This window comes from Chaetomium fimeti (genome assembly GCF_033439085.1).
Source record: "Chaetomium fimeti strain CBS 168.71 chromosome Unknown B0H64scaffold_4, whole genome shotgun sequence".
Taxonomy (NCBI): domain Eukaryota; kingdom Fungi; phylum Ascomycota; class Sordariomycetes; order Sordariales; family Chaetomiaceae; genus Chaetomium; species Chaetomium fimeti.
The window spans coordinates 4,262,538-4,290,497 of NW_026944332.1; the positions used below are offsets into that span (position 1 = coordinate 4,262,538).

Genomic DNA, 27,960 nt, shown 5'->3' on the forward strand with positions numbered 1-27,960 from the left:
GTGGCCTCCCTTCCTTAAACCAGATGAATCTCGACCCTCGCACGAACAAGCGACTGAAATCGGGTGTCAGCCCGCAGCGGCTAATTTCCGTCTGTGTAACCACGGCGCGAGTTATTGAAAAAAGAAAGAATTGTTTCAGGAATAACCGCGCCTCTCTGTAGCTGGGACCCAAGAGAGCGTCAGCCAGGGACAGTTCCATGATCAAACATCCGCGCCGTCTGAGAGCAGAAGGCTCTGGAGGGTCTCCGTGGAATGTTGCATTCAACTTCGTGGTGCTGTCCCCCAGCCGCCAGGGCTGAGGAGAAGCGGGATATTAATGGCCCCGGTGAGCCTGGGTGGTCAGAGGGATCGAATCGGGTCTTCGTTGGGGGCCATAATGCGGGTAACTGGGTTTCTCAGGATTCAACCCCCTGTCAGATCCCCTGGCTTCTCGAGTCCAACCCCTCCCCATTGGCGCTGTAGGACGGGGCTCATCTCCCCCCCCTGACAAATTCGTGCATGGAACAAACGATCGTGGCTACCCCCAGCCCTCTCAAAACCAATTTACTCGCCAACTCCACCGGAATTCCGTGATCTTGACCTCGGCCTCACTCACAGTGACCGACACGGCAATACGGCACTTCTCGAACGGACTTCTGCGGGTGGAATTCCTTACCACGGGCAATGGATCGCCACCACTACTCGCCCAGCCCTCAAGAGCAGCCTGGGCTGGAGGTAATGGACCAACCGGATCTTGAGGTCGCCAGCTCCCACTATGGTTACTATGGTCAACCCCTTCCCGAGGTTGCAGCCAGCGAGTATATCCATAGCGGAAAGGAGGCGACCACGCCTTCATACGCCTACTCGGCAGACCCGGAGCACTACCCACCACCGGCGTCACATCTGCATTCGACGCCTTCCACGCCCGCCGCCGGTTCGGGGAGGAAGCGGATGTGGTTAATTATCGGAGGAGTCATTGCCATCCTTGTTATTATTGGCGCCGTCTTGGGGGGTGTATTAGGGAGCAGAGCTGCAAACTCGTCATCAGGGGACTCATCAGCATCACAGGGGGGCGAGGACTCGGCAAGCTCTGGGGATGACGCGGGAGGTTCAGGGGATGCAGACCCTCCAGCCGACGACACGAACAGTACGGCCAACTCAACACCGATACGGCAGGGCTCAGGGCTCGCCGTGACGGGCTGGAGAAAGCCGGATGGCAGTGCCGAAACGTACCTCTTCTTCCAAGATGAAAAGGACGAGCTGCAATACGTACGATGCGACAAGAGCCTTGCGTCGGACAAGGACACGTGCTGGTCGGAGCCCGTCAGCATAAACTCGTATGCCATAGCCGGCAGTCGCCTGGCGGCCTCGACGATTATCTGGGGCGATTACTTTCAGGTTAGTTTCTCCCCTCCGACCCATCAACCCCCGGCACTCTAACACCCTCCCAGCCCATGATCGAGCTCTTCTACACGGGTGTCAAGTCCCGTCTGCTCGGCGTCAGCTTGAACGAACTCGACACCCCCAGCACCAAGGAAGATAGCGTCAACAACCGCGATATCTACACAGGCCTCGGCAGCGGCCTGGGAGCCTACTGGCCGTGGATCCTCTTCCAAGACGGCGCCGGCTCCCTCCACCACGTGCGCAACCTCCTAACCGGTGGCAAGGACTTCCGGCCGTCCGCATCGTGGGACAACAACGACCTCAAATTCACGCCGCAGGCGGGCACCCGGCTGGCCGTCGTCCCCACCGCAACCGACTTCAACACCATCGCCGTCAAGCCCGGGTACGCCGTCTTCCACCAAGACAAGGACTCCAAACTCGCGGTCCTGATCCAGGACCTCAACTCGCCCAACCGATCCGCCAGCTTCCGGCAACCCTGGCCGACCACCCTGCCGGACATCACCCTGCCCAGCAAGCAGGCGCCGATCGCGGCCTTCTCGGTCGCGCGCGGCGGCGGCGACACGGGCCGCCGCGTCGACACGGGCCGCCGCGTCGACACCTACGTGCTGCACCCGGACGCCGACGGCAACATCCTCGTGCTATACACGGACGGCGGCGCGGCAGACCCGGACTCCGGCGAGGCGCCGTGGAGGACGGCCGCGCCCGATGCGCTCAAGGGCGCTGATAAGGATACTGATATTGCTTGTCTGACGCTGGGCTCGTCGCCGTCGAATGCGGCGGGGAAGGCTGTGCCGGTGGAGGAGGCGGAGGATGAGAGGCGGTGTTACTTTCAGAGGGGTGGGAAGGTGGTGGAGGTGAAGTTGGATGGGGAAGGGGGGGATTGGGTGGTTGTGGGGGACGTGCCGATACCTTCGTGATTTAATGGGGGGGCTAGTAGTGGTATTTTTATTGGATCTTGCTGTATCATAGTTGGAAGGGTTTGGGATTGTTTGCATGGGCAGGGGGGGTCATCTATCGGCGTTGGAGGTAGCAATGTAAAACTGCCAGGTACATACATACATACACATACCTATCGAGGGCAAGACTTGGGGTTCATTGTCTCGAGTACCCCGGTAACTTGATAACTTGAATGAATTCATTGTGGGCTGACAATGAGTTATTTCTGGTGTATCAGCAAAGCGTCCAAATTCAGGTGCTTAAAAAACAATCCCATTGTCCCGGGCCAGCAAAGAAATCAACCAAAGAACAAGATGAATTTATATAGCCTACCCCTGCCGCTGAGGACCGCCCAACCCGGTCTTATCTTCAGAACACGAACTCATAAACGGAGTCTTGAATTTAATTACACCAACAAAGTACATGCGGCAATATTCACCTAATGTTCTCCCAAGCCCTCCTGGATGAGGTGATAGAAACACTACTCCTCATCATATTAGCCTCGGATCCCCTGGTAAGAAAGTGCCTAGTCTTGGCCTACGTATACGGAATGCAGGCCGCATCCAAGCCGATCGTGCGGCGGTTGCTAGGGGCCTTCGTCCTCTTGGCCTTCTTCCTCCTTGCCGTCCTAACAATCCCCACGGACCTGGTCCTCGACCCCAAGGCTACCACCCCTTACGACATCCTCGGGGTCAAAACCACGTCATCGGCCGGAACCATCACGTCGGTCTACAACAACCTCGTACGCGAGACCAAAGAGAACGTCTTTATCAGTACTCTCGCCACCCCCAAGCTTGAGACCTACCGGGTGGCGCATGAGACCCTAACGAACCCGCTGCAGCGGTGTGTCTACCACCGGGACAACAAAGTCCCCGACTGGTACGGCGTCCCACAGCTCTGCTGGGGCGAGCTCGTCGTCGACAAACTACATGCCGCCAAGACCGCTATCCGCGGCCCGGTCGACGCGAAGGAGTCGAAGGGCTCGTCCGATAGCGGCCAGGAGCCGGCACCGCAGCTGGCGAAGAAAACAAAACCAGCAAAGTCAACAAAAGAGTCAGTACCAACGGAGAGTTACCGGGCTGGCATGTCGGAGACCAAGCTGACTGGGGTGCGGCAGTGTCTGAACTGGTCTAAGAACACAATACTCGCTGTTCCCTCCAAGACCAAGCAGTATCTGGACTTGGTGGTTAGACTAGTTCAACTATCAATACTCGTCGTTCTCCCCGCCACAGTACGGCGGTGCTTTGGCCGGCTCAAGGCAATCCTAGAATTTGCCTCTGATAAAACCACAAAATCGTTGAAGGGGATATCCCTGGGGAAGTCCTTGGCTCGGTTATGGGATACGGTGCTTAGCAGCACGAAGGAGTTCCTCGCCTGGATCAAAATGTTGCAATTCCTGATCAATCTTCCGACCAGGATGCGAGAATACTTCCACTGGGTCAAGACAGCATTAAGCCACGTCACTCGAAAAACAACAAAGGCTCTGAAGAGGATTTGGCCGGTTAAGTTCTGGGCCCGTTCGTGGAATGCCCTCTCCACCCAAACCTGGCATATCCTGAGCTGGCTCTGGAGAATGGCTAGTATCGCCGTCGCAGCGTGCATGCACCTACCATTAACAGATCTCGACCTGTGGACTACCCGCCCTGCCCCCGGCTTTCCATGTTTCGGCAGTATGTTAATCTTCTATACACTCATCCTGCTCAGCATCTTCGTCGACATCAACCCCATCTTGATACTTATCACAGGGGCGATCTACGCCTTCTTGGCGGCCACGGGGTCCATCAATATGGCTTGGAATACGATAAGAAGATGGAAAGAGACTACTGCGTAGCTTAGTCTGTTGGATAGTTCGAGGTGGAAATGGCGTTTAAAGGTTATACGGGGTAATTAAGAATATATTATTGGATGGGTTGATCTGAATAGCCCGGTAATGTAATAGCGTTAAGCCATCGAATTTGAATCAAGTTTTTGTTTTTGTGTATAAAATTAATGACATGCAGTTGTGAGACAACACTATATTGACGAGACTACAGCGGTGCTCAAGGTGCCCTATCAGTCAGGTTCACTGTCATCGAAACCTAGTATCGTCAACTACCTATCCTAAGCAATCTGTCCCTCCCCTTCCAACCGAACCTCAACCCCCTCTCCCACTTCACACTTCACTCAAACATAAATATAACAAAACTCCCCTCCCAACCCCCCCATCTGCTCATTCAAATCCACCAATTTCACCGGCGGCGCCGTCCACCCCAGATCCACCACCGCGTCCTGGATATCCGCCCGCTTATTTTTCATACCAGCCATGACGGTGCCCATGTCGGTGTCCATGGCCAGCGCCATGTTCATGCTCGACCCGCTGGCGCCGGGGACGGCGTCGACCCGGTTGTCGGGGTCCTGCATCTGCCAGATCCACCACACGCGGTCGAGCATGCCGTGGTGGAAGTAGAAGGCGGGATCGCCGGGGGAGCAGTAGAAATCCTGTTGTGTTGGGAGGGGCGGAGGTTAGTGGAAGGGTTTGTAGAGTTGGTTGTTTGTTTGAGGGGTGGAGATGGGGGACGGGAAAGGGGTAAGGAAGGGTAAGGGGGTAAGTAGCATGGGAAAGGGGGAAATAATAAGGGGGAAGAGGGAATAGCAGAAAGAGAAACTTACTCCGCCCGGGTCGCCGCCGATGATGTAGTGCCCCGCGCTGTGGATGCCCCAGGGGTTGACGTCGCCCTTGAGCTGCGGCATGCCCAGGTACCGGTTGTAGAAGCTGTCGATCTCGGGGTTGTCCATGATGGCGCTGTACGTGTAGTTGGCCCGGGCGCCCGCCGCCGAGAACTTGTTGACGTCGCGCCGCAGGCACCGCGGGTTACTGCCCAAGCCGTCGGCCTGCGGGTTGGCGGGGATGTTGCTCACGATGGTGGATTTGGGGCCGAGCGAGACGACCATGCTGTGTTACGGATGGCTCGTCAGTGGTGCTACGCTGAAGGGGTGAGATGGAAAAAGGGGGACGGACTCCTTGAACGGGCCCTCCGTGACACAGCCGCCGCCGCCGGCGGATGGTATCTTGTTGTACGGCCTCGGGAACGGCTGGGCAACGCCCGAGTACTCGCTCGGGGCGCCGTTGCCTCCCATGCTGGTCTCGCTGCCGTCGAACATGGGCGAGTTGATCGGGTCCTCGACGTAGCGGTCATAGTTCATGTACTAACGACGTCAACAAGTTTTTCTATCGCTTCATGAGACTGGGAGGCAAATTACCGGCTGGTAGCCCTTGTACCCACACTCTTCACGCAGAGCCTTCTCATAGGCATAGATGAAGTATCGGTGGGCGGCAAACAGGTTGTTTGGGCTGTGCAGCATACCCGCCATGGTCATATGGGTCGCGACGAAGTCGTCGAACCTGCTCAGGGCACCGGGGACCTTGTCCTTGGGCGCCTTGGCTGGCTTGGACTGGAGGCAGAGAACGGCGCTGATGTACTCCTTGCGCTCCTCCGCCGAGAGGTCGCTCCTGTTGGTCGTCAGCGCCCCCCTCCTGGGCGTATGAGACACCGAGTCAAGTTCACATACCACTCCCGCCTGACAGCGGCATTCTCGAGTGTACAATTGTTGGACTGGCCGGCCCGCTTAACCATCCAGGACTCGACGTTGGGCATGATGGACTCCTCGAGCTTGTCGACGACGTCGAGGGGGTAATCCGGGTTGCGAGGCCTAGGGTTATTAGGTATGACTTGGAGAGACGACGTGCATGTGTTTCTTACGCGTTGGGCGCCCATCTCTTCTGAACAGGCCCAGCCAAAGCCCCGACAAGCAGGGACAGGCCCACGGCGTTCTGGATTCCTCGCATATCGAGATTGCGGCCGAGGCTAGGCTGCGATTTGAAGTTTCGGGGTGTCTACAGACGAAGAGGAGCTAGAGACGCACGCTTCACCATTCAACCCGGGTCAGGCACGGCTTTCTATCTAAATGACCTTCTCGAAGCTAACATCAAATTCAACCTAGATTGGCCCCCCACCCTAGTCATGATACCAAGCCCGGCCCAACTGCCGTCGAAGTTGTAACGTCAGCTTCGAGATATTGAATAGTCGACACACAACCAATCACAGAATTCCGTTTTCCGCGCGGCACTTAAAAGGAGGATTCGTTTAGGTCTGGGGTGGACGTCGTTTCTCTCTCTGCATAGACTGCTGACGCGTTGGCCAATGGTTAAGGACGGTGTCACTCGAAGGGGGAATGTGCTCGCGATGATCAGCATGTGTACTATATAGGGCATGTAGGAGGGATATTAATGGCAGTTGAGAGCCGCGGCCAATAACGGCCGTGGATAATGCAGACTCGGCCATTTGAGCCGAGACAATGGCACATTTGGCCGTTACCTAGACCCCGCTATACTGCGGCATATCTTAGGCGATGCCGGCAATTGTGTGGCATGAGCCAAGGGGCGGGTGACGGCTCGCACTCCGATCTTGCGCTCTAGTGGACTCCTCGGACATCTGGTAGTGGGGTTAATCTTGGTGGTGAGGGTTTCTATACTTCAAGCTGGGCTGTTAGATTGGTCTTTTTTTCTTGCTCATCTAAAGTTGGATGTTAACTCATAGAGCTCGGGTGCGGTACCAAGCAAGCCAGCCCTTTTCTTCGTTGTCCGGGAGCCAAGGGTAAAAAGTTGAATATCCATGAGCCGGGGTGATTAGGTAGGGAGGCAAAGCAGACACGAAGAGGGAAGAGGGTGATGGGAAAAGAAAAGAAAAAGAAAAAGAGACACAGATAAGGAATGACCAAAAGATTAACTTTGTCTTCGACGTGGACCTGATTCGAACAGACGCTCCCGAAGGAACAAGATTTCTAGTCTTGCGCATTAGACCACTCTGCCACCACGCCTTGAGGTTAGTCCAGTGGACAAAGACCCTTAACCATTCTACACAACCGGGAGGACGTCGATCGATCGCATGAGATGAAACAGCTTTGTCTCTCTTACGTGCTTGTGTACTTTTGGAGTCTTTAGGGCTGGTCTTTGTTTGATGGGAAAATTGGGGAGTCAGCTCAGGGGAGGAACCTGGAAAAGGGGGCATCGAGGGGGCCAAATTATATTTTTAGCCGTGTTTTTTTCTTCTTGCATTTTGCTGCAGCATTTGACAACACGAAATGGAAGGACGTGATCGTCGCGACGCCCTGCAACTCAGGCAGGTGCGGAGGAAACTGGAAACAGCCAGCTCCGCGAAAATCAAGGCAGTGCAACCGTCGCCAGCTGGTTGCCAGTCGGCCGCCAGGCCACAACCGCTAATCATGCCCAGACGGTCTGGCCCAGGGGTGCCAAGAATGTACGTACCGCTTTAGGTGGCATAATCTCTGGCACCGATAATTCTGCTGCTGGGAATCCAGCGTTCCAACGGAACCGAGACCAAGACGAAGAAGCATTGGCTGGATCCGGTAAATTTGTGCACTTGCTTGCAGTTTCCAAAGTTCACCCTTTCCCGATCTCGATTTCCGAACGGGTTGAATTCCTCACAACACCAACACCAACTCATCATCTCGTCCATGTCGCCCAGCCCAAGCCGTCCTGGTTTGGTCTTCGCCTGACACGGTTCGACCGTTTCGACTGTTCGGGTTCGGCCGTTCGAAGACGCAGGCGGTCTCGGCCCACTCGAGTCTCGCCCCCGTGTCCCCATCCTGCTGCGGGTTTGCTTGCTTGCTTGCTTTGGCTTGCCTTGCTCTGCTTGCTTGCTTCACCCAACGCGTGACGGAACGGAAGGTCCCAGCGACGACAGACAGAGCCTTGCATCCAGGCCTTGCATCCAAAGGGAGAGATTCCTTTCCCTGCCGCTCGCTTTCCGCGTCGATGCCTTAAGCCCAATTGCTTTCGAAGGATCCGGGGTTTTTATTGCATACAACCTTTCTAATCGACGAGCGAAACGAAGCGAAACGGCCTGGCTTTTTGCCATAGTCAGCGACGCCACGAAACGACACGCGGCGACAGCGGATGATTCCACTGTCCATCAATAATAATACCGGCATCCGCCATCGCAACAATAGATAGATTTGCATTGGCCGACTAAACAGTCCGGCACCACCTGGCTCCCCGCCGGAATCCATCACGATGGATCTCCTCCGCCGAGCTGGGAGATTCATCCCGGCCAGGCGTCCTCCTCTCCCCTTCTCAGACGACAAGGACAAGCTGCGGCCGCGGAGGACCCTCGCATCGCGCTTCGCCTACCTCAGGCGCCCGCTGAGGTTGAGGGGCAACTCGACCATCTCGGTGCCGCTGGGGGTGGTCATTCTCTTTCCCTGCATCGTTGTCATCCTTATTCTGGTGCTGTTTGTCCGGCACCCCAGTTCATCGGGGAGGATACTAATGCCCGCTGGCGCACCGCCCGCGATAAGGTGCGTTTGTCCCTATGCACGCCGCTGCGCACCACCCGTGCTGACACAAGACCCTGCAGAAAAATTAGTGAGAAACACGACAAAGTCTTCGTCACGGGCTGCCTCGAGCCCGACACCAGCAAGCCCCGCGCCAATGCCGCCTTCGTCGTTCTCGCCCGCAACAAGGAACTTGATGGCGTGATTCAGTCCATGAAGTCGATCGAGCGCCACTTCAACCGCTGGTACAACTACCCCTATGTCTTCCTCAACGATGGGGACTTCAACCAGACCTTCATCGACACTGTTAAGAACTACACGTCCGCCACCGTCGAGTTCGGCAAGGTCGGTCCGGACATGTGGGGATACCCCGACTGGATCGACCCCAAGATCGCCAAGGAGGGCATTAACAAGCAAGGCGACAACGCCATCATGTACGGCGGCATGGAAAGCTACCATTTCATGTGCCGCTTCTACTCGGGGTATGCCGTCCAAACTCTCCCGTGCTGAGCCGGATACTAACTAGCACAGTTTCTTTTACAAGCACCCGCTTCTGGCCAAATACGAGTGGTACTGGCGGTTGGAGCCCGAGATCAAGTACTTCTGCGACATCACCTAGTACGAACCCCTTTCCCCCTCTCTGATCCCCGTTCGCGCACTGACCTCCCCTCAGCGACCCCTTCCTCCAGATGATGGAGCACAACAAGACGTACGGCTTCACCATCGCCGTCAAGGAACTGCGCGAGACCGTCCCCAACATCTTCCGCTACGCCGCGGCCTACAAGCGCCTTAACAACATCTCATCGCAGGGCCTGTGGGAGATGTTTGTCGAGCCGCAGCCTGAGAAGAAGAAGGAGAAGGAACCCGAGAGCGAGCCGGCCCGCCTGCCCAACGTCGACCCGGAGGGCATGGAGGGTGAATCGTACAACATGTGCCACTTCTGGTCCAACTTTGAGATTGCTCGCCTCGACTTCTTCCGGAGCAAGGAGTACGAGGATTTCTTCCAGATGATGGACCGCAGCGGCGGTTTCTGGATGGAGCGGGTAAGTTTTGATCCGTTCCCCTCATCCCCAATCTGTGAGTCGCCAATAAATACTAACAGCGCCCTTGACAGTGGGGAGACGCGCCGATCCACTCGCTCGCGGCGGGCGCGCTCCTGGCGCCGCGCGACATCCACTACTTCCGCGACTTTGGCTACCGCCACACCACCATCCAGCACTGCCCGGCCAACGCGCCGACGCGCCAGCTGCCGCGCCAGCCCTTCCTCGAGAAGACGACGCTCAACGACCGCGAGCGCCTCGAGGAGGACCAGTACTGGGAGGAGTACGACGCCCCCAAGGAGAACGGCGTCGGCTGCCGCTGCCGCTGCGACACCGATATCGTCGACGTCGAGGGGAAAGACGGCAGCTGCCTCGCCGAGTGGGTCGATGTCGCCGGCGGCTGGGCCAGTCCTTGAGATTGGATAGACCGGCTCCGGCTCCTCCCAATACGTACAAATCATGGTTTGATGTGGGCGAGAGTATACGAAAACGGATGGGATAGGATAGGATGGGATAGGATATCACACCCCTGTCCTGGCGTTGCGTGCGGCGCCGGTGCTGTTGGTAATAGCTTGCTTGGGGGTTGGTATTCAAGGCGGCGTGCGTGTTGGTGGCCGTGTCGTCGTCAATGTGCTTGTGTGTATGGGTGGCGCGTACCGGGGATATTGCCATTATCATTGTCGCTTGTCATGATCAGAGAAGGGTTTTAGTGAGGTTGGGAATAGATGGATACGGATACGTATGGGTTTTTAATCCCCCTCCCGGCTGCTGTTGCTTGCTGTTCTTTGGGTTTGGTTCTAGTTTGGTACTATATCGGGGTTGCTCTTGCTGTGCTCCAGAGCTCTCTTCGTCGGTTGTCGCGTGCGGGTGTTCCTGTATGTTTGCCTTGTTGTCCTCCCCGGTATTTCAGACGGCGGGAGCGTGCGTGCGTGCTGCTGATGGAGTTCCCTGGAATGCCTCACATCTCAGCCGCCAACACCCAACACAACAAACACATGGTCTTGAAAAAGCAAAACTGCGGCTCTAATGCTCGTCCAATCTAGTGTATCTGCGCTGAGCCGTTCCCACCGTTCCCAAGCCGAACCCCGTCTATCGCCGCCATCCACCAACCATGTAATCCATTTATTTATAATATTTTATGCAGACCCCAGGCCTGTTCCCCCGCCCCCTTTTTTTTCTGTTTTGCTCATTTTTTGTTTACCAAGACGAACTCACTCGCTCACCCTCCCCGCCCGCACCCACGTTCACGATCACCTCACCTCACCTCCCCTTACCACGCCGACCCACCGACGTCAGTCACAGCGCCGTGGCTCGCATCGCCGACCAGCCGCGCGTACTTGGCCAGCACGCCGCGCATGGGCTTCATCTTGGGCGGGGTCCACACCTTCCGACGGCGGTCCAGCTCCTTCTCGACCGCCTCGGCGCCGGCACCGACGCCGGGGATCTCGACCACGTCGATGCGGTTGGCGACGGCGTCGATCGTAACGACGTCGCCGTCCTCGACCAGCGCGATGGGCCCGCCGACGGCGGCCTCGGGCACGACGTGGCCGACGATGAAGCCGTGGCTGGCGCCGCTGTAGCGGCCGTCGGTGACGAGGGCGACGTTGGTCAGCCCCGCGCCCATGATGGCCGCGCTGGCCTTGAGCTGCTCGGGCATGCCGGGCCCGCCCTTGGGGCCCTCGTACCGCACCACCAGCACGAGGTTGCCGGCGTCGGGCCGGATCGCCTCGCGCGCGAGCGCGTCGCTGAGCGCCTGCTCCTTGTTGAAGACGCGCACGGCGCCCGTGAAGGAGAGGCCCTCCTTGCCCGTGATCTTGGCGACGGCGCCGCCGGGCGAGAAGTTGCCCTTGAGCACGCGGATGTGGCCCGTCTTCTTGATGGGGTCCGACAGCGGGCGGAGGATGTTTTGCCCTTCGGGCAAGGACGGCCAGTCCCGCACGTTCTCGGCGAGCGTCTTGCCGGTGACGGTGGGGATGGAGCCGTCGATGAGGCCGTTGGCGACCAGCATCTTCAGTACGGCGGGGGTGCCACCGATATCGTAGAGGTCTTCCATGTAGTAACGCCCCGAGGGAGCGAGATTGGCGAGGAAAGGCGTGCGGTTGGAGGCGCGGTCGATGTCTTCGAGGGTGAGCGGGACGTCGGCCGAGTTGGCCATGGCGAGAAAGTGGAGTACAGCGTTGGTGCTGCCACCGAGGACAATCGTTACAACAAGGGCGTTCTCGAAGGCCCTGCGGGTCATGAGGTCGCGAGCCCGGATGTCCTTTTCCATACAAGTGCGGATGGCCTCGGCGGCCCGCTCGCACTCGCGGTGTTTCTCGGGGGATGTGGCTGGGAAAGAGGAGGATCCGGGTAAAGACAAGCCCATGGCCTCGATGGCTGTGGCCATAGTGTTGGCCGTGTACATGCCACCGCAAGCGCCTGCACCAGGGCATGCATGTCTCTCGATGTCCTCCATCACGTCGCTCGGGGTGGCGTTGGCGCCTGAGGGCTTCTTGCACTTGGCCTCCAGGCGGTTGTAAGCGAAGGCGCCAGAGGCTTCATAACACGTCGAGATGTTGATCTCCTTGTCGAGGAGGGTAGAGTGGCCCTTGCGGATGGTGCCGCCGTAAATCATGAGGAACGGCCGGTTGTGGCGCGCAGCCGCCATCACGACACCGGGCATGTTCTTGTCGCAGCCCGGGATGCTGATGTTGGCATCGTGGCGCTGAGCACAAGTCACTGTTTCAATGCTATCGGCGATGATTTCCCTCGACTGGAGTGAGAATTTCATGCCTGGCCAGAGGTAAGCAACAATACGAGAAAGCCATACCCCTGCTCAGGGGTAAGGGGGGGTTGTTTACTCACCGTCTCCGCCCATCGTGATACCATCGGAAACACCGATGGTGTTATACTGCCATGCCAGCATTTTCTCCTTCTCGACGGACTTTTTAACGATGTTGCCGAGCTCGAGCACTAACTCCTGTCTTCAGCAAATGCCCCCAAAACAACAATGGGACGCCATCGCTCACAGTGAGTGCTAGTGGTTTGTCAGGTTTTAGCTGATGATAGAGCGGAAGAGTAGCGGTACTCACTTGCACGGGTTCCCCTCCCACCACACAGTTGCGATACCCACATGGGGTGCGTTCTTCATCATGTCTCTATTGGGGACACCGGCGGCGTAAAGCATGGCCTAAAAGACGTGCCATAATTGTCAGCTCGTCGCTCAGCCCGGCCCAACAACGCCGCAAAAGCCCTCCTCTGCGATCTACCCCAGAGAGAGTCTCGGTAGGCTATCATCACCACCGCTGGGAGCTCCTGGGGCACCATCGCCTCTGCTCGGCTCGATCAAACCTGGGATTTGTCCGTCCAATAATAAGATGCCTACCTGGGCGCCGGGGAAGTCATGTCCTCTCGTCAAGACGTGTGACCAGCGGTTGAGTGCACCGCCGGACGGGAGGCACTCGAATTGGAGGTACTCGCCAGGTTTGGGCTGGTTTCGGTCACCATCATGACCGTTGCCGTACTCATTCTCATGGCTGTCATTGCTCGCCGGGGTTTCGTCCGCGTGAGGCGCCATGGCGATAATGTGTTGTGGGCTAAATCTGTGGCCTGTGTTTTTTGAGGGTCGGTGTTCGTGGGCAGATCTGCCACCTGTGTTGCTCTAGCACCTGTGTTTATAGGCAGGTACGCCAAACAAAGGTGAGTGACGACAAAGCCCGATGTAAGCCCGATGTAAGCCGTTGGGATGAAAGTGGAAAAGTTGGCAGCTGTCTTAAATGCGGCGGCAGATATACCACAGCCGGGGATACCGCAAGAATTCCCTCTGGGCGACGCTGATGTCTGCACTCCGAGTGGCTTCGTCTCCTCACATGGTAGGAAGTGGAGGGCGACGCTTGACCAGGAACCGCTAGCAAGAGTCCCCTCATCACAACCGAGCCCCGGATGACGAGCTCCATCAGTTTCTCGGGCTCATGTTTCGGTGAGCAAACCCTGACGACACACGGAACCTTGACCGCTGTCCGTCACCGCAATCGTTTTACCGGGATTGGCTGTCCAGCTTTGTGGAGGCCGCTAGAATCCGGCTGGAAATCGAGCAATCCCTGTGGAAGTCCCACTTGGGGCCAACGCAAATAATGGGCGCCGGTAACGGTCCGATCAGAGTGTCAGCTGCTGGTGACAACTTGGTGATCGACTCTGTTTGACTCTCCCCGCGGCAGGCCGGAAAGGCCCAGGTTGCAGGGCGAGGGGCGCGAGGGGGGCGAGGAACGGGACGGGGAATACGTCGGTCGTGGGAATCTTTGCCCAAACTCCGAGACGGACCAGGCGGAATGCGCCGGGTGGCCGGCGTCGGCCGTGCGCTGCAGCTGCTGCAGCATTGCCCAAGCGGAAGCCGAACCAGCAGCTTCATCACAGTGGGCAAGATTGAGCTGCAGTGGAAGAAGAGCCAGCGATGGATGCAAGCCCATATGCACCACACGTGGTAGGCAAGGGGCAAGCTCGGCCTGCAGAGAGAGTGCATTGGTGGTGGAGTTGGTGGACGTCAAAGTCTTTTAGCTTTATCAAGCAGTCCCTGGAAGGGTGTCACTGCAGGGCCGGGTGCTGTTGCATCTTGCTTGGCCCGGGTTGGCCGTTTCCATCGTCACCACACCTCGCCTGGTGGGAGGAACCTGGAATCGAGACGGGACACCCAGGGGAACCCAACTCCAGCTGCCAATTGGGGGCTGCGGGGTAACTTGAAAAGCTGAAGAGATCTTCAAGTTCCGAATCCATTGATTCCGCAACCTGGAAGCCCAATGGCGGAAGATCGTGCTGGGTATCGAGTGCCAACGCAGCGTGCTCGGGCTGTCGAGCCCTGAAGAGGACGAAGTACGGCTAAGAAAAGATCTGGTCGGGGCGGGACGGGAATGGGTCCGGTTATTCTCACAAGCGGGCCCAAGGAGCGGGAGCCGAGCCATAGTGCATCATTATTTGCACAGCGGGAGAAATGCGACATGGGGCTGTTGTTTAAAGCATTCAGTGCAGTGTTGTCGGCATCTGAGCCTAAGTTTGTCGAGAAGTCCCATTCCCACCAAAAGAGGATCAGAAAGGAACCTTGACGGTCAACAAAGATGGGCACGACTCGGGACATTCCAAGTTAGGCAGCAGTCCGTTTTGCATTTTTTTCGGGGAAGCCGAGCCTGTCTGCAACTTGAGGTTTCTGAGGAGGAGCGGCCCAGCCCGGCTGTTTCCTGCAACTGCGCACCTTCCGAGTGGACAAGAAAAGCCACCATCTGCAACTTCTGTTTCCGAACCGGGATACGCTGCCTTCGCAGATATGGGCCGCGGATGCAGGGAGCAATGCGTCATAGCTGCATGCAGAGTATTTCCAGTGTGCAGTGAGGGAGTGATCAGATACTGCACCCTCGCGCCATCTGCCATCTGCCATCTGTGATTCCAACCGAGCTGCAGGAAAAAAGTAACCTCAACCGGCCCGGGAGATATCATGCGCTGTGGGAAATGGTATTGCTATCAACCACGCAAGTCTAGGTAGCACGCTATATCCCTGATCCACCACGACGATGCCGCCCCCCCATGTCCGCCCCGACCGCCTGCCTGCCCAGGTACCATCCGAAATGCTGTTCCAATCCTCCAAGGCCGAAACCCCCCATTGCCAAAAAAAACATGTGATTGTGACCTTCCGACTACCGAGAGAGGAGAGGGGAAAGGGCATGAACCACGATCTGCAACACCATGCCCGGCTGTGCTCATGTGTTGTCGTTCATTTCCACTTGTTGATGTCGTGACTTCATCCATCATCCCATCCCGCCCGGTCCTCCACCAGCCGACAGCAAAAGCAAGGGGTAACAAAACTCAACAGCAACAAGAGGGGGTAAACTTTGCATACAGCGAAGTGTGAACAAAAAAGACACAACAGGGGTACGATAAACACCAAAACATAAGCCAAGAAGAAAACAAAAAACAAAAATATCAGAAAACGTCACCAAAAAGAAACCAAACCCTTCATCTCCATCATTTTGACACCCATCGCGGGTGCAAAGACATCACATCACTTCCATTGTGTTCCCCCATCCCACCCCACCCCACCAGCCAAACCCAAGCCGAACCGCAAACCACCACTCAGGTAAATCTCAAAACCACAAACGATTGACAAGAAGAGAACACGGCACAACCACAACACAAACCCCAGGCAGGCGAGAGAAGCAACCAACCCAACACAAAACCCCAAGCCCATCCATCAGACCAACAGCCAGACCAGAAACAAATCAAGCCATCCCCACACCCACAGCCCCCCTCTCCTCCTCAATCCGCCTCACCATCTCCCTCTCACTCGGGCTCCTCGGGTTGGCATCAATCCCCAGAATGGCGCTAATCCGCGTCTTATCCGGCTTGCCATGCGCGCCGCCCAAGCCGCCATGCCCACCCAATCCATGGTGGATATGTTGACCATGCCCAGCAGCAGCAGCAGCATGGTGGTGAGGATGAACGGCGCTGCCGCCGGCCGAGTAGATCTGGTCGTCGGGGCTCCCGACGGGGGTGATGGGGGTCTGTGCGGCGATGCCCATGCTGGCGGCGGCGCTGGCGCCGGACGGGGTGCAGCCGGCCGAGGTGCCGCGCCAGGCCTGCTCGAGGACGAGGGGGTTGGCGCCGGGGCCGTAGTCGGCGGCGATGGCGGCCCAGAAGGAGGCGCGGTGCGCGTTGTAGACGGCCGTCAGGCGCGCCATGTCGACGGGGTGGCTTGCCGCGAAGCCTGGCGGGGCGGGGAGGCCGCTTGCGGTGGGGGGCGGTGGGAGCGCGGAGCAGTCGAGTCGGAGGGGGCCGGGACCGGGGCCGTGATGGTGGGGGTTTGTGTTGGGACCACGCGCCGGGGGGTTGGGGGCGCCGCGGTACCCAGTCGATGTCATGGGAGCCATGTTGGGCGGGCGGGTGTCGTGGAGAGGGGTGGGGTAGCCGCGAGATGTGGTCGGGGAGCCAGTGTTGCTGGAACCGGAACCGTTCATCGACGACATAGCCAGGCTCATGGAAGAGGGTTTGGGCAGGATGGTCGGGAGGCGCGGAGAGGTGCTGGTGGAAGCGGTTGCTGACATGATGCTGGGGAGCTGGATGCCGCCCGGACTTGTCGCCCCGTATACTGAATCGGGAGGGGAAACAGACCGGCTGGGCGCGCCGCCATGCTCGTGGATAGGCGAGGGCATCGAGGTGTGCAAGACCGGAGAGTGGCTGTTTGAGGATCCCGACGACATGGAAGTGGTGCGCTTGCGCCGGTTGCTGCCGTGGCTGAGTTGGTGGTAATGAAGGCGACATGCGAGCTCTGTCTTCTTGAGGTAAGCGGCGATATGTTTGTACGGCATCTTTTGCATTCGTGTTTGGAGAAGATAAGCTTCCTATACGCGGCGGCTGTTAACCCTCACATTCCTCTCACGACGCGATGCTCAACAAGGTGGCCGACTGCTTACCTCGTCTTCACTCCACGCTCGTCCACCACCCGTGGAGGCTGGTTTCCTGTTCTTGGTAATACCATAATCGTGACGATCCATAGCGTCGGATCGTGGGGTGTATGGGGCGTGCTGCCCTGTCATCTGCATAGCTGGAGACATTCTGACCCAATTTCCAGGTGTCTGTCGTCCCGACTACTTGTTCAGAAATAGCTATCGATCGAAAGAAAGGAAGGCGTGAAAATATTGTGTTCGTAAAAAGAACAAGCAGAGCTAGCTGCTAAGAATCGAAGTCGTCTCGTTTTGGTGTGGGCCGTGGAAGAGATAGAGAGCTCGGGGTGGCAACCTTTCAAGGACGCTGGATCGGATGGCGTGAGCGTACGTTGGGAAGGAAGCGAGAGACTTGTCGTCGAGGAACGGAGCCAAACACACAAAACGAGTCGAGATGTTTCGAGGGGGTACTCGGTGAAAGTTCGACCAAGCGAATAAGAGAAGTATAATAGACCAGATTATACGGTTCAAGAATAGAAGTATTTCTCCCCTAAAAGAATGTGGGCAGCCAAGCTAGTTGGTAATAGTTGTAAAGAGTGACAACGTTAGCTGCGAGAAGAGAAATAAGAAAAAGAAAGGGACACACGCAACAGCGTAGTGATGGGCAAAGGATATCCACAGATGACCTTGGTGGATAGGTAGGGAAGATAGAGTAGAAGAGGCGAAAAAAGGGCCTCGGTGGGGGAGGGAAGAGAGACAATGGATAATAATGCAGTTATTGTTGCATGACGTCCGGCTTGAGGCTCATCCAGTCCCGCAGGGCGGACCAGGGGGGTGGGCACACCCCGGGCCTGCGGCCTGTTACAGACCTCTGTGGAGACGCTTTTGGGGGGAGGGGGCCGGGATGGTGGTTACACTGGAGTGTTGAGTTGTGCAGGGGAGGGGTGCCACGGCCCGCGGAACGGCCCTGTCAGGCCAGGTCAGGCCGGTTCTGAGCACGCAAGGCGCTCTGGAAAACAAGAGGCTTTTCGGTTGGCAGAGTCCAGGCGTGATGCTATGCTGGTGAGCAGGTTAGCAGATTGGTAGGTTGGCAAGCGAGTCTACGCGTAGACGGTTTGCTCAGTGTTGGTTGTGAATCGCAGATGGAGACGGAGCCGCGATCATCCCAACAACAGACGACAGTTCTGGACAATCGAAACGGACATGCACCATCGCGCTCGGCCCCTGTCAACCCACCAGCCAAGGCAGAGGTGCCCGGTTGAGAGCAGTTCCGGACGATAGGGGTCTGACACAAGTCATGCTCTTGCCCAGAATGGATAGAACAAAACTTCTGGACATCTCCCGCAGCGGTACAAGGGCAACGCTTGTTGCCAGGAACGAGTCTCGTCGAGATCTGCCCGTTTCCGTACTGGAGCACGAGCCGGCATGTCGAGGGCTGACTCGAGGCAGACACGGAGGACTCCAGCCGACAGTATTTTTCAACGATTATTGGAAGCAGTTGGCCATTCGTCCATCCCCGAAAGGCGCTCTTGTTATTGTTGTTGTGACTCGAGTGTCTGTATGGGGGCTGCATCAGGCCGGATTTGGCCAGGTTCGAGGCGGTCTCGCCACACGCGGGGGATGATTATCGAGGAGCGCGTCCGGGCCGAGAATTCTCGTTTGCCGCCTTGGGGGTCCATCGACTGTAATCATGGGTCGAATGCAGAGAGAGGGAACTGCAGGAAGGGATCGCGAACATTGGGGAGGCAAGGTTGGGAGGGACAAGCAAGCGACTTCTGGGTACGCATTCCTCCACTGAAAATCGCCACGGTGTTCTGCGAAAAAAGTATCGAGTTCGTGATTTGCCCGAGTCGCGTCGAGGTAGTTTCGAGGTCGTTTCGAGGTACAGGTTTCAGTCATTTTTCGTTGTGGAAAAGAGGTCTGTGTCCGACGTTTGACACGAGGTCCATTGCTGGTCGCCCCTGCCAAGTGTAACAGAACCGCCCTGATGCTTGCACGCCGTCCTTCATTGGCCATAAATGTCCATGATGCCCCACTCTTGAAGCCTGAGGCTCTGGCAGGGACCCGCTGCCCCGCGCTTGATCCCTTTTCCTCAGTGGACTCGAGCAACTTGTGAATCCACTCCCATTCGTTTGGTTTGACATCTCGCGGTTGAAACACGGCGATGTTTCTACCCAATTGTCGAGACGAACAATCGGTAAGCGACAACAACACCAAAAAAATCTCTGCGCATACAACAGGAATCCCGTCCCGCCCGAGAAACCCGGCAGTTCGCTTGTGGGGTTGTTGAGTCGCGAACTTGCAGACATGCCCGTGGAGACGCCTCGCCTCGGGTCGGCGCGTGTGGCCGGCGGCTCCATGCGCTTCGTTAAGCGGCCACGCAAAATGCCTTCAAGAACGGCGCAGCAAACCTTCATCATGCAGACACCACCAGTTACGACCGCAGCGACCCCTTCGGGCCTGCTAACCGAACCCACCCCTAGATCGAGAAGTCGTAGAAGTGGGCGCATGTGGTCACAGGACTTACGCGACAAAACTCCAAACTCAGGTAGCCCTCCGATCGAAAAACGCACCAACGACAGCAGCAGCGCTGGTAGTTACAGAGTTGAAAAACAAGTCCAGCCGACCAACAATGCGAGGATTCCGTTGCAGGGAACATGCCCCTGCACTGCCCCTGCTTCAAGGCTTCGATCTGTTCCGGCCGTGGTGGAGGGCCCCTAAAACTCGCCAACCGTTGGCCATCCTCAGCCGTGTCTCAGGCCTTGCCAAATCGGGCCTCCCCACACCAAGTCCAGGCCACACCCCACACCCACCCCACCACAACCACCCCCGAGGACGACGCTGGACGATGATGCTGTGCCCTGCGGGCCACATTGTTCGCCTGTGTTCACCAGGCCCAGCGGCGAGACCCGGCCAACCAACGCCGGCCCAGCAAACAAACGGCCGAAACATCCCTCAAGTGAAAGATTGCCCGACGAGACGATGCAACGGAACCTTATATTCGGGCATCAGACGACACGAGCCCGCGTCTCTGCTCGTCTTTGAGGAGAGAGTGCTGCAGTTAATTTCTGCCGCTTTCAAAGCCGAAATTTTCACTCCGGCGGTGCCGCAGATGTTTGGTTTGAAGATGTGCTTCATCCGATCCTCCCAAAAACAGGATTGCTCTCTGAGCCGTTCTGGGGAACGGGACGATGGCGGGAATGAGGACGGCAAAACTTCCTTACAAACGCCCAGGGGCGGCAGGAATGGATGGGATCCTTCGTCACCAGTTCCCCGTTCCCTAGACAGCCTTGACGGTTACAAAACAGTGTCGCCACTGTCCAGCATGTCCGGTGCTTTACCGTGACCTGTCGCATTCAGATTTTACGGTCCAGGCGCGTAATGGAACTCAACCGACCCCCACTTGGCCCCAACTGCGGCCTTTGGTAAAGAGGGTAGCACGGGCAGAGTCGCTGGGCAGACCGACGCCCTCACTCTCACCGGAGTCGAGGGTCGGATCCCGCCTAACGTTATGTGCGTCTTCGGCAATGGGGTCAACCGCGAGTGCCCGGCCGTTGGAGCCTAGTCCTTGTGGAACAAAGCCGCTCTTCCCAACCAGCCCTGCGGCGCCTGTCTTCCCGAGGTATGTACTCGAAGTCAACACCATCCCAAGTCTCGTGATCCGCGCAGCATCGCATTGACTCAACCCGGGTCACTCTGGCACCGATCAGCTATCCATCCGGAAGTCCGCTGTTCTTTGCCGGGAGAAGTCTTCTAGATGACCATCATAGGCCCATCTCTTCACCACTGGGCCCACCATCCGAACAAGGCCGATTCTGTTGAATCCTTGTGCTCTGCGCAGGATCGCTCGGCGGATCAGGGGCGTCGTCCGAAGAGCGCGCATCATCAGCATTGACGCGATCAGTGGATCGCTTGCCGGTCATGTCCGAGATGACACTCACCGGTTTCGATCTTATCTTTTGAACGGACGGATACCTGCTTCACAAGGGCGACACCAAACCACTGGTACCCTCAACGGAGGATAGAACTTTTCGCGAGCCTCGAACCCTCTTTCCAGGGACCAGGTTTTCGGCAATGCCAATGCCTGGGCTGGGAGACGCACCGCGCAGTGCGTCCTTCTGACATCAGTAGGTACCTAAAGCTGCCCATGAGCGTTTTCTTTTTACTCGTTTGACTTGTTCGGCGCAAACTCGGCAACCCTTCAATGAGCTGCCATACCAGTGATATTAACACCGCTATGCACGGATCTCGATTCTTTCTTTACTACTTTTCCCACTGGTTCATCTCACCTATCAAGCAAGGCGGACCACTCCCGTCAAGATGCCCTTGGCGAATATGGAAACGGAGATTTTCCGCTCGTGGTTTTCCTCGAACCTGTTTGCCGTTGGGATCACGCGCGTACAAGCAACGAAACGGTCGGAACAGTAAGAAGGAGATCGCCTCACAAAACGCCGAATGCCCACGGCAATACGGAGTATTGCGGCTGTGCCGCACGCTCCTCCAAGTTTTAACCTCTGCAAGCGGAAGTCGAAGCCCAGACAAGCCTCGTCGGTTTCCGCTTCGCGTTCCCACTCAACCTTTTGGTTGCATCGAACCGTCAACTATCATCGAACGGACCACTCCCTTCTGGAACGACTTTAAGTCTAATGGTTGCGATGAGCGGCACGATGAACCACAAACCATACGAGCGCCGCTTCCGACGATTTTCAGCGTCGCATAAAGCGCAGCACATCTTTCAAACCGACTGATCATCGCCTTGTGGGTACATAGGTGTCGGTATGGACATGTGCCTGTAAATGTTCCGGTACCCCTACGTCGACATCTTAATACAGGCATCAGTGCGGGGCGATTCGGAACCTCGACCCGCCGTAAACACACAAAGTAAGTAAAAACGCAGCGCAAGGGGTGCGTTCCGTCCGTACTTCCTGTATTTTCAACGATTGCCAAATAGCCACATTGAGGGTAGGTGGTGTGGTCGAGAGCCGCCAAGCCCCCACAGGGGAGAGGGAGGGCCCAGATCCGGGGAAGCCACCGAGGAACCAGGGTTCGGATGACTCCGATAAGCGAACGAGCCAGCCCGGCCGAAGTGGGTGAGCCGCAGGACACACAGACGCAGGCCGCACCATCTTTTTTTGCAAGAGCCGCGCCCATCTCAAACTCAATGTTGACATGCTGGAACTTGTGCCGTTTCAGGCAAAAGTTCCCCGCCATCTGGCTTGGTAAGACAGCATGAAGATGCTGCGTCATCGAGCGGTTGCTGGCGCGTCGTGCGTGTGTGTTTGGACAAATTGGTCAAACAAGCCATCGAAAAGGGAAATTCTCCACGCACTGGGGAAGTCTGGCTTCCTCCGTCGGGGTGGATGGTGTCTCACGATTTCTCTTTTTGATAGAACCATGAGGCGGTCCAAATCTCGCTTTCCCTTCGGAAGGACGAAGGGATAGGCGCCAAGGGTCAGTGCCAGTGCCCTGCAACGTCTTACCGCTGACAATTTTCTCTCCGAGAGCATCACGGATCTGGGGTGAAGGCAGGAGGAGAATGCCAACGGCGGCATATGCTTTCCACCAGTCAACGCATGGGATTGAGGACTCCCTTGTCCCGGCAATGTCCTCTGCCGGGCCGGTCATCTATACGAAGTACCCGAGTTGCTTTCCGAGATGTGCGTCAACAAGCATGTCCTCAACCTGGTTTTCTGGCGGTCCAAACGAATCGCGCCTGCTGTTTGGAGTTTGTGTTCGCCTGTAATTATCATCCTCAGGCTCTGCACAACACCCAAACCGGAACGAAATTTCTCTCCCGGGTACGGATAGGGTGAAGCCGCGCGCTAGACCATACATGTGGCGCCCTCAGCAGACTCGGTTACGATTGTCAAACGGCCATCGGATGGGGGCACCACCTCACCAACAAGGTCTGTCCAGCCTCCATAAACTACCGAGAAGCAAGCAAATAGTAGCTCGGGGCTAAAGTACCTACCTAGTCTGTCTACATCCGCGATTTTTACCTTGCCTGGGTTTCTTCGACAAGCCTCACAGATTTTGTTCATATCGAGTAGTCGTATTTTGTCGGCCCGGGGTGTTTCTGGCCCCAAGACCGAGTAACTTAGGTATACACAGTGCTTAACTACCTCGAGCCTGCAGCTCGACTCCATGCGGTCTCTGTGAGCCCGCCCGCATTCCAGGTTGTATACTGACTCTGCCCTTGCCGACCTTGCCGGCCGAGAGAGCGCGGTCGAGCTGCAGGTCGATTAACGCGATGCACTCAACCTGTATGTAGCCAGGCGCGATACATCAGTAAGCCGCTCGAATCAGGTACCTCGGTAGTAATTGTGTTTGCTGATGTCCCGTTCCACGGGCCAATGGCTCGGTTGGGTCTTGCATTTGAGCGGGAAGTCAGAGTCACCACCAACGGCCAGGTTATTTCAACCAGTGCACTTCTCTTATCGCTACTACCTTAGTACTGAGCGGCTGGCTGATTTCGACGTTTTGCTGAGGTTGCTGCCCATCGACCCCGCTAATGCCGATGCGGGGCACGGTGCAGTACCCGAGCCCAGTGCAACGGCAAGACCAGCCACAAAAAGGCACGGTATCTCCGAAGTATCTGGGTCCTCCGCTTTTGGTTTGGTAGAATTAGATACCACCTATATTACAGGCCATAAATGTCAAGCGTTGTCTGAGAAAGCACAACAATGGAGGGCGTTTGAAGAATACCCTTTGAAAGAAAACTTCTTTTTGGTCTCCTTGAGCCCTTGGGATGGATTGGTGATATCGTCCAAATGCGGGTGACAACCTGAGGGCTCCCCGCCTGAGCTAACTGGATCGGAGCAAGCCGCACTAAACTTGCCCCACCAAAGATGGAGCACAACCATTCAGCCAAGACTTGACGTGACTTTCGAGGCAAGTACAGATTACATCCCACGAAACCAAGAAGGCATCAAAGGGTCAGCATGGAATGACTGATTCGTAGTCGTCCATCTACTCGCTTTCAAACCCTTCGAGTCCACCTCTTTCATCCACCCGTTTTCGCCATTTTTTCGAGGACGGTCACCGCCTCAAAGGAACAGCGTGGCTGCGATTGGAGAAAGACGTCGGCGCACGCATGACGCCTCCCCGCCATCTGCTTGTAGCCGTCCAATCTTTGCGACGGCAATCACAAACGCGAGTGCCACTCTGAGGGCTGACGGCGTCGCCAAGGCTTGTGCAGGTTTGTCGGCCTCTGCATCGACTCGCGCAGCTCTGAATCATCCCGAAGAAGCAAGATTTAACAGCAAGAACAGGCATTCGGAGGTCCAACGGTCACAGTCGGTTGGCTGGTGACACAAAGCAGCGACAAACTTGCCCATCAAAGACGCGTTGGCGGTCCGTCAACAGTGCTGTCGGCCCGGAGGCGAGATTTCGGCACCCGCATGTGGCTTGCAGCCCTGGTCCAGTGACAAAGGGTTTTTGGCTGCGAAGTCACGATCCCCGCTCTGGTCTTCGCACAAAACCCGATCCACCCCAGGCCCGCGCTGCGCTCTGAGGTCACAGAATCCTCCCAGGTTCTCTCCACCCCAGCCCCAGCCCCCGATTCCCCGACACCATTTCCGCCGCTGGTCAAGGTACTTGTGCCCGCATGTCCTGACGCTGCGTCCCGAGTCGCCGCCCGCGGGTCACTCACGAGTACTTTTTCTACCACCACAACAAAACCGTGTTGCTGCTTAGGATTGATGCATCCGTGAGTTTCGCTCAACCGGCCCGTAAGTACCACCTACCTCGTATCGTTCGTCCCATCTTTCCCCAGCATCACCTCGTCATCGAATCTCGCAAACCACCGATGCGCGACGCATGGGCTCGACTCGACGCGTGCTTGCTGCATGAGACACGCAGTCGACTGCTTTGCCCGCTGCAGCGCAAACCGCTCACACACAACCGGTCAAGCCGGCGGCCTGTCGCGCGGCTGAAGGATTGACGGGTACCGCGTACCAAACACAACTCAATCCTCGCCACACGGGCCGGTCGAGGCGTCGTGAACATGCACTTTCGTTATTTCTTTGTCGCATTGTTCCCATCACCGCTTTATACACCCTGGGTCGAGGAGGTATTTAATCCTCGGGACGGTAATTGCTAACAGCTTTTTTGGCGCACACGTCTAGACCATGCATCAGTGGACGATTTCCCCTATGCAGGAGTACCTCTACTCCAACTCCACCAACCACCCGACCGACCTCCAGTAAGTACCTTGTTCCCTTGTACCTTTTCGTATCTGGGCGCCCACTTCGACGCTTCCCGTCCCAACCCCTCCCGCGTTTATGTACCCGATGTACTCCTCCCTCCCCAGCATGTCCTGCACACTTGGACCCAGAGCAGATCTACCACGTGGGGAGAATTCGAGAACAACATCAGAGACCCAAAACATCGACTCGTCTTTTCTTTAGCCTCGCAGCCCGTCCGCCTTCCATCAATTTGCGCAAGGGTTCGCTCGGCTGTCGTCGTTCCACCCTGGTGCTTGACGCCCAGGCAGTTCCCGACACGGGCAAGGCTCTGTGATGAAGAAACAGCGGGCAGCAAACGGCCTTCAATCATGGCGTCCACTACAGACGACATCGATGCCATCGCTGCAACACCAGCAGCCACCTGCGCCGCCCAACTCGTTCGCTAACCATACCGCGTGGTACAGTCAATCGCCTTACGCCGCTCAACAGCAGCAGCAACAGCAACAGCAGCAGCAGCAGCAGCCGCCGCCGCCACCGCAACAACAGCAACCTCAACAGCAAACGCAGCAACCCGACATGGCTCGGCGCGACCAGCCTGTGGATTATCGAGCGTACCCCACACAGCCACCCCAGGCGTCGCAGCCACAGCACCCGCACCAGCAGCAGCAGCAGCAGCAGCATGCTCAACAGCAGCACCACGCCGCCCCGCCAGTGCAGCCTCATGCCCAGCAGGCCCATGCTCAGCAGGCTCAGGCTCAGGCCCCACCGCCCCCAAAACAGCAAGCGCCGGCTCCAGCGCCCGTGCAGTCGGGAAGGCGGAAGCGTCCGGCACCGGGTGCTCATCCGCCCACTCATACTCCACAGCATACACCGCAGCATGCTCCTCAGCATCAACCTCAGCACGCTCCTCAGCACGTCCCCCAGCATGCCGCTCAACATGCCGCTCAACTGGCCCCTCAGCACGCACCCCAACACCCTCCTCAGCACCCCCAGCACGCTCCCCAACACCCGTCCCAGCACACCCCACAGCATATGACGGCTCATCAACCTGGCCAACCGCAGCAGCAACCGCAGCAACAAGCTGCACAGGCTGCGCCTATGGCACCTTCTCAGGTCGTTCAAGCTCCTGCTCAGCAACAGCAGCAGCAGCAACAGCAGCCGCAACCACAACAGCAACACCAGCAGCACCAGCAACCGGCGCATCACCCACAGCATGCCCAACACCCCCAGCACCCCCAGCATTCACAGCACCCGCAGCATCCGCAGCATTCACAACAGCAACAAGCCCCCCCGCAGCAGTCCGTTCCGGTTCCGGCCCCCGCTCCGGCCCCAGCACCACCAGCTGCCGTGCCGGCGCTGTCGACTCCTGGTGACGATGCACCTGCTCAGCCTCCGGCGAAGAAGAGCAGGACAAACACTCCCTGGACACCCGCCGAGGAGCTGCGGTTGAAGCAAATGCGCGATGCGGGCAACAGCTGGGCCGAGATTGCAAAGGTAAGCGCTTGTTTTGACGAGTATTTGAACTAGGAGCTAACAGGGTTTTTAGACGTTCCCGGCCCGTACCGAGGGCAGTGTGAAGAAGCACTGGTATAAAGACATGCATTACGCCGAGTTTGCCGAAGACGAAGTATGTACCCCCCCCCTTCACCCCTGGCCCGCCTTCCCTACCACCCCACCTCACGAGCTAACCCACGACCTAGAAAGCGGCCTTGTTCTCTGCCATCAAGGACTACGAAAATAACAAGTGGAAGACCATTGGGCAGAAGGTTGGCAAACCGGCCAAGGCCTGCGAGCAGTTTGCGAAGGAGCATTTCCCAGGTAAGTAAATTTGGTACCATGTGGTGAACCCAACGGTGGAAGCTGACCAACCCTGTCTAGATTTGTTCCCCGCCCAGAAAGGCAGATGATGTCCCTGCCCGGCCCGCCCCTGTTGCTTCGTCTTGTGAGGGTTACCCAAATGGCGTACGATACCTTTGCTGCGACCGCACTTCGAGTTTCGAGTACCTTGCTTTGAACTTCTAGCGGGGGTGGTTGTCCTTCTTTGCCGCCATGGAGCGGTTGTACATTCGCTGCTGCGCCTACGCATAGCTTGACTTAGCTGGGTCCCTTGATGTGGAAGCCAAAGTTGGGTCGTGTATTTTCTCATCTCGTGGACTTTAATGCCCGGATGGTTCCGGCCGGGGCTTTGTTCTCGGTCATGATTTCCATCCTCTCTGGATTCGTTTTTCATTCCCGATTTTCACAGTCTGGGTAGTTCCCCGAGAGTTCGGTTCCGAGCAAGCCCCCCTACCGCGAAAGAAGCACGAATCAGTTAACAAGAGGGCGGCGTTCCTTTTCCTTCTGACGACTGGACTCATGGTCTATTTGGGCGTCGGCTACTCGGTTCATCAAGCCGGCTGGGTCTGATACCCTAGCCATAGCTTACGAGGAAACGGCAGGGACTTGTCGGTGGTAGTCATTATTGTAGGGTTTCGTCAGAGGTTGTTTATGAAACCTTCCCGTCGCAAGACAGAACTTGGAGAATTCTTTCCATCACCCTAGGAAGCGTGTGTTTTGCTAGGTTAGGGGTAAGGTAGCGGGATAATATGAAGCAGCCGCCGAAGGTCCAGGCGGGCTGAGATTGATGTCTGTGTGTCTTTCTACCCAACTCCAGGACCCCCGTTTGATCGTGACCGACCT

General features: G+C 57.1%; 9 protein-coding genes across 9 annotated transcripts; 4 read left to right on the forward strand and 5 right to left on the reverse strand.

The window, feature by feature from the left end:
• Positions 1-403: 403 nt before the first annotated feature.
• Positions 404-2,300, forward strand: B0H64DRAFT_360797 (uncharacterized protein; the record flags this gene model as incomplete). Its single annotated transcript, XM_062801718.1, has 2 exons — positions 404-1,377; positions 1,431-2,300. Exons 1-2 carry the CDS (start codon positions 664-666, stop codon positions 2,298-2,300), a joined length of 1,584 nt encoding a protein of 527 aa, XP_062659981.1. The 5' UTR covers positions 404-663.
• A 461-nt stretch (positions 2,301-2,761) lies between these two features.
• B0H64DRAFT_461694 (uncharacterized protein) lies at positions 2,762-4,052 on the forward strand (the record flags this gene model as incomplete). The annotated part of the gene is made up of 3 exons (XM_062807516.1): positions 2,762-2,833; positions 2,876-3,989; positions 4,024-4,052. The coding sequence occupies 3 exons, from the start codon at positions 2,762-2,764 to the stop codon at positions 4,050-4,052; spliced, it is 1,215 nt and encodes a 404-aa protein (XP_062659982.1).
• Positions 4,053-4,482: 430 nt separating this feature from the next.
• B0H64DRAFT_417859 (uncharacterized protein) lies at positions 4,483-6,145 on the reverse strand (the record flags this gene model as incomplete). The annotated part of the gene is made up of 6 exons (XM_062805270.1): positions 4,483-4,797; positions 4,969-5,251; positions 5,318-5,505; positions 5,560-5,809; positions 5,869-6,009; positions 6,060-6,145. 6 exons carry the CDS (start codon positions 6,143-6,145, stop codon positions 4,483-4,485), a joined length of 1,263 nt encoding a protein of 420 aa, XP_062659983.1.
• A 297-nt stretch (positions 6,146-6,442) lies between these two features.
• Positions 6,443-7,419, reverse strand: B0H64DRAFT_170825 (uncharacterized protein). Its single transcript, XM_062798758.1, has 2 exons — positions 6,913-7,419; positions 6,443-6,830 (listed from the first exon to the last, which is right to left on the reverse strand). The coding sequence occupies exons 1-2, from the start codon at positions 7,365-7,367 to the stop codon at positions 6,671-6,673; spliced, it is 615 nt and encodes a 204-aa protein (XP_062659984.1). The 5' UTR covers positions 7,368-7,419; the 3' UTR covers positions 6,443-6,670.
• A 795-nt stretch (positions 7,420-8,214) lies between these two features.
• On the forward strand, positions 8,215-10,214 carry B0H64DRAFT_170858 (glycosyltransferase family 15 protein). Its single transcript, XM_062798759.1, has 5 exons — positions 8,215-8,676; positions 8,736-9,134; positions 9,184-9,270; positions 9,326-9,695; positions 9,767-10,214. The coding sequence occupies exons 1-5, from the start codon at positions 8,393-8,395 to the stop codon at positions 10,106-10,108; spliced, it is 1,482 nt and encodes a 493-aa protein (XP_062659985.1). The 5' UTR covers positions 8,215-8,392; the 3' UTR covers positions 10,109-10,214.
• Positions 10,215-10,692: 478 nt separating this feature from the next.
• Positions 10,693-13,046, reverse strand: B0H64DRAFT_398345 (dihydroxy-acid/6-phosphogluconate dehydratase). Its single transcript, XM_062803945.1, has 4 exons — positions 12,764-13,046; positions 12,701-12,708; positions 12,537-12,644; positions 10,693-12,464 (listed from the first exon to the last, which is right to left on the reverse strand). The coding sequence occupies exons 1-4, from the start codon at positions 12,856-12,858 to the stop codon at positions 10,963-10,965; spliced, it is 1,713 nt and encodes a 570-aa protein (XP_062659986.1). The 5' UTR covers positions 12,859-13,046; the 3' UTR covers positions 10,693-10,962.
• Positions 13,047-15,700: 2,654 nt separating this feature from the next.
• On the reverse strand, positions 15,701-17,573 carry B0H64DRAFT_170900 (uncharacterized protein). The gene is made up of 2 exons (XM_062798760.1): positions 17,126-17,573; positions 15,701-17,053 (listed from the first exon to the last, which is right to left on the reverse strand). The coding sequence occupies exons 1-2, from the start codon at positions 17,264-17,266 to the stop codon at positions 15,935-15,937; spliced, it is 1,260 nt and encodes a 419-aa protein (XP_062659987.1). The 5' UTR covers positions 17,267-17,573; the 3' UTR covers positions 15,701-15,934.
• Positions 17,574-21,204: 3,631 nt separating this feature from the next.
• Positions 21,205-22,495, reverse strand: B0H64DRAFT_170933 (uncharacterized protein). Its single transcript, XM_062798761.1, has one exon. It carries the CDS (start codon positions 22,340-22,342, stop codon positions 21,668-21,670), a length of 675 nt encoding a protein of 224 aa, XP_062659988.1. The 5' UTR covers positions 22,343-22,495; the 3' UTR covers positions 21,205-21,667.
• A 2,729-nt stretch (positions 22,496-25,224) lies between these two features.
• On the forward strand, positions 25,225-27,188 carry B0H64DRAFT_374558 (uncharacterized protein; the record flags this gene model as incomplete). The annotated part of the gene is made up of 5 exons (XM_062802346.1): positions 25,225-25,298; positions 25,746-26,775; positions 26,828-26,908; positions 26,982-27,099; positions 27,160-27,188. The coding sequence occupies 5 exons, from the start codon at positions 25,225-25,227 to the stop codon at positions 27,186-27,188; spliced, it is 1,332 nt and encodes a 443-aa protein (XP_062659989.1).
• Positions 27,189-27,960: the final 772 nt, after the last annotated feature.

What these genes read in the sequence shown, in the direction of transcription:
- B0H64DRAFT_170825 (XM_062798758.1), bottom strand. Translation starts at nt 7,367, where the DNA reads ATGCCCCCTTTTCCAGGTTCCTCCCCTGAGCTGACTCCCCAATTTTCC. An exon ending in GAAAAGGGCTGGCTTGCTTG is followed by an intron (nt 6,831 to 6,912) that starts GTACCGCACCCG and finishes CCCAGCTTGAAG; the next exon opens with TATAGAAACCCTCACCACCA.
- B0H64DRAFT_170858 (XM_062798759.1), top strand. Translation starts at nt 8,393, where the DNA reads ATGGATCTCCTCCGCCGAGCTGGGAGATTCATCCCGGCCAGGCGTCCT. An exon ending in TACTTCTGCGACATCACCTA is followed by an intron (nt 9,271 to 9,325) that starts GTACGAACCCCT and finishes ACCTCCCCTCAG; the next exon opens with CGACCCCTTCCTCCAGATGA. An exon ending in GCGGTTTCTGGATGGAGCGG is followed by an intron (nt 9,696 to 9,766) that starts GTAAGTTTTGAT and finishes CGCCCTTGACAG; the next exon opens with TGGGGAGACGCGCCGATCCA.
- B0H64DRAFT_398345 (XM_062803945.1), bottom strand. Translation starts at nt 12,858, where the DNA reads ATGCTTTACGCCGCCGGTGTCCCCAATAGAGACATGATGAAGAACGCA. An exon ending in TATCACGATGGGCGGAGACG is followed by an intron (nt 12,465 to 12,536) that starts GTGAGTAAACAA and finishes ACCTCTGGCCAG; the next exon opens with GCATGAAATTCTCACTCCAG.
- B0H64DRAFT_170900 (XM_062798760.1), bottom strand. Translation starts at nt 17,266, where the DNA reads ATGTCTCCAGCTATGCAGATGACAGGGCAGCACGCCCCATACACCCCA. An exon ending in GAGCGTGGAGTGAAGACGAG is followed by an intron (nt 17,054 to 17,125) that starts GTAAGCAGTCGG and finishes CGCCGCGTATAG; the next exon opens with GAAGCTTATCTTCTCCAAAC.
- B0H64DRAFT_170933 (XM_062798761.1), bottom strand. Translation starts at nt 22,342, where the DNA reads ATGACGCAGCATCTTCATGCTGTCTTACCAAGCCAGATGGCGGGGAAC.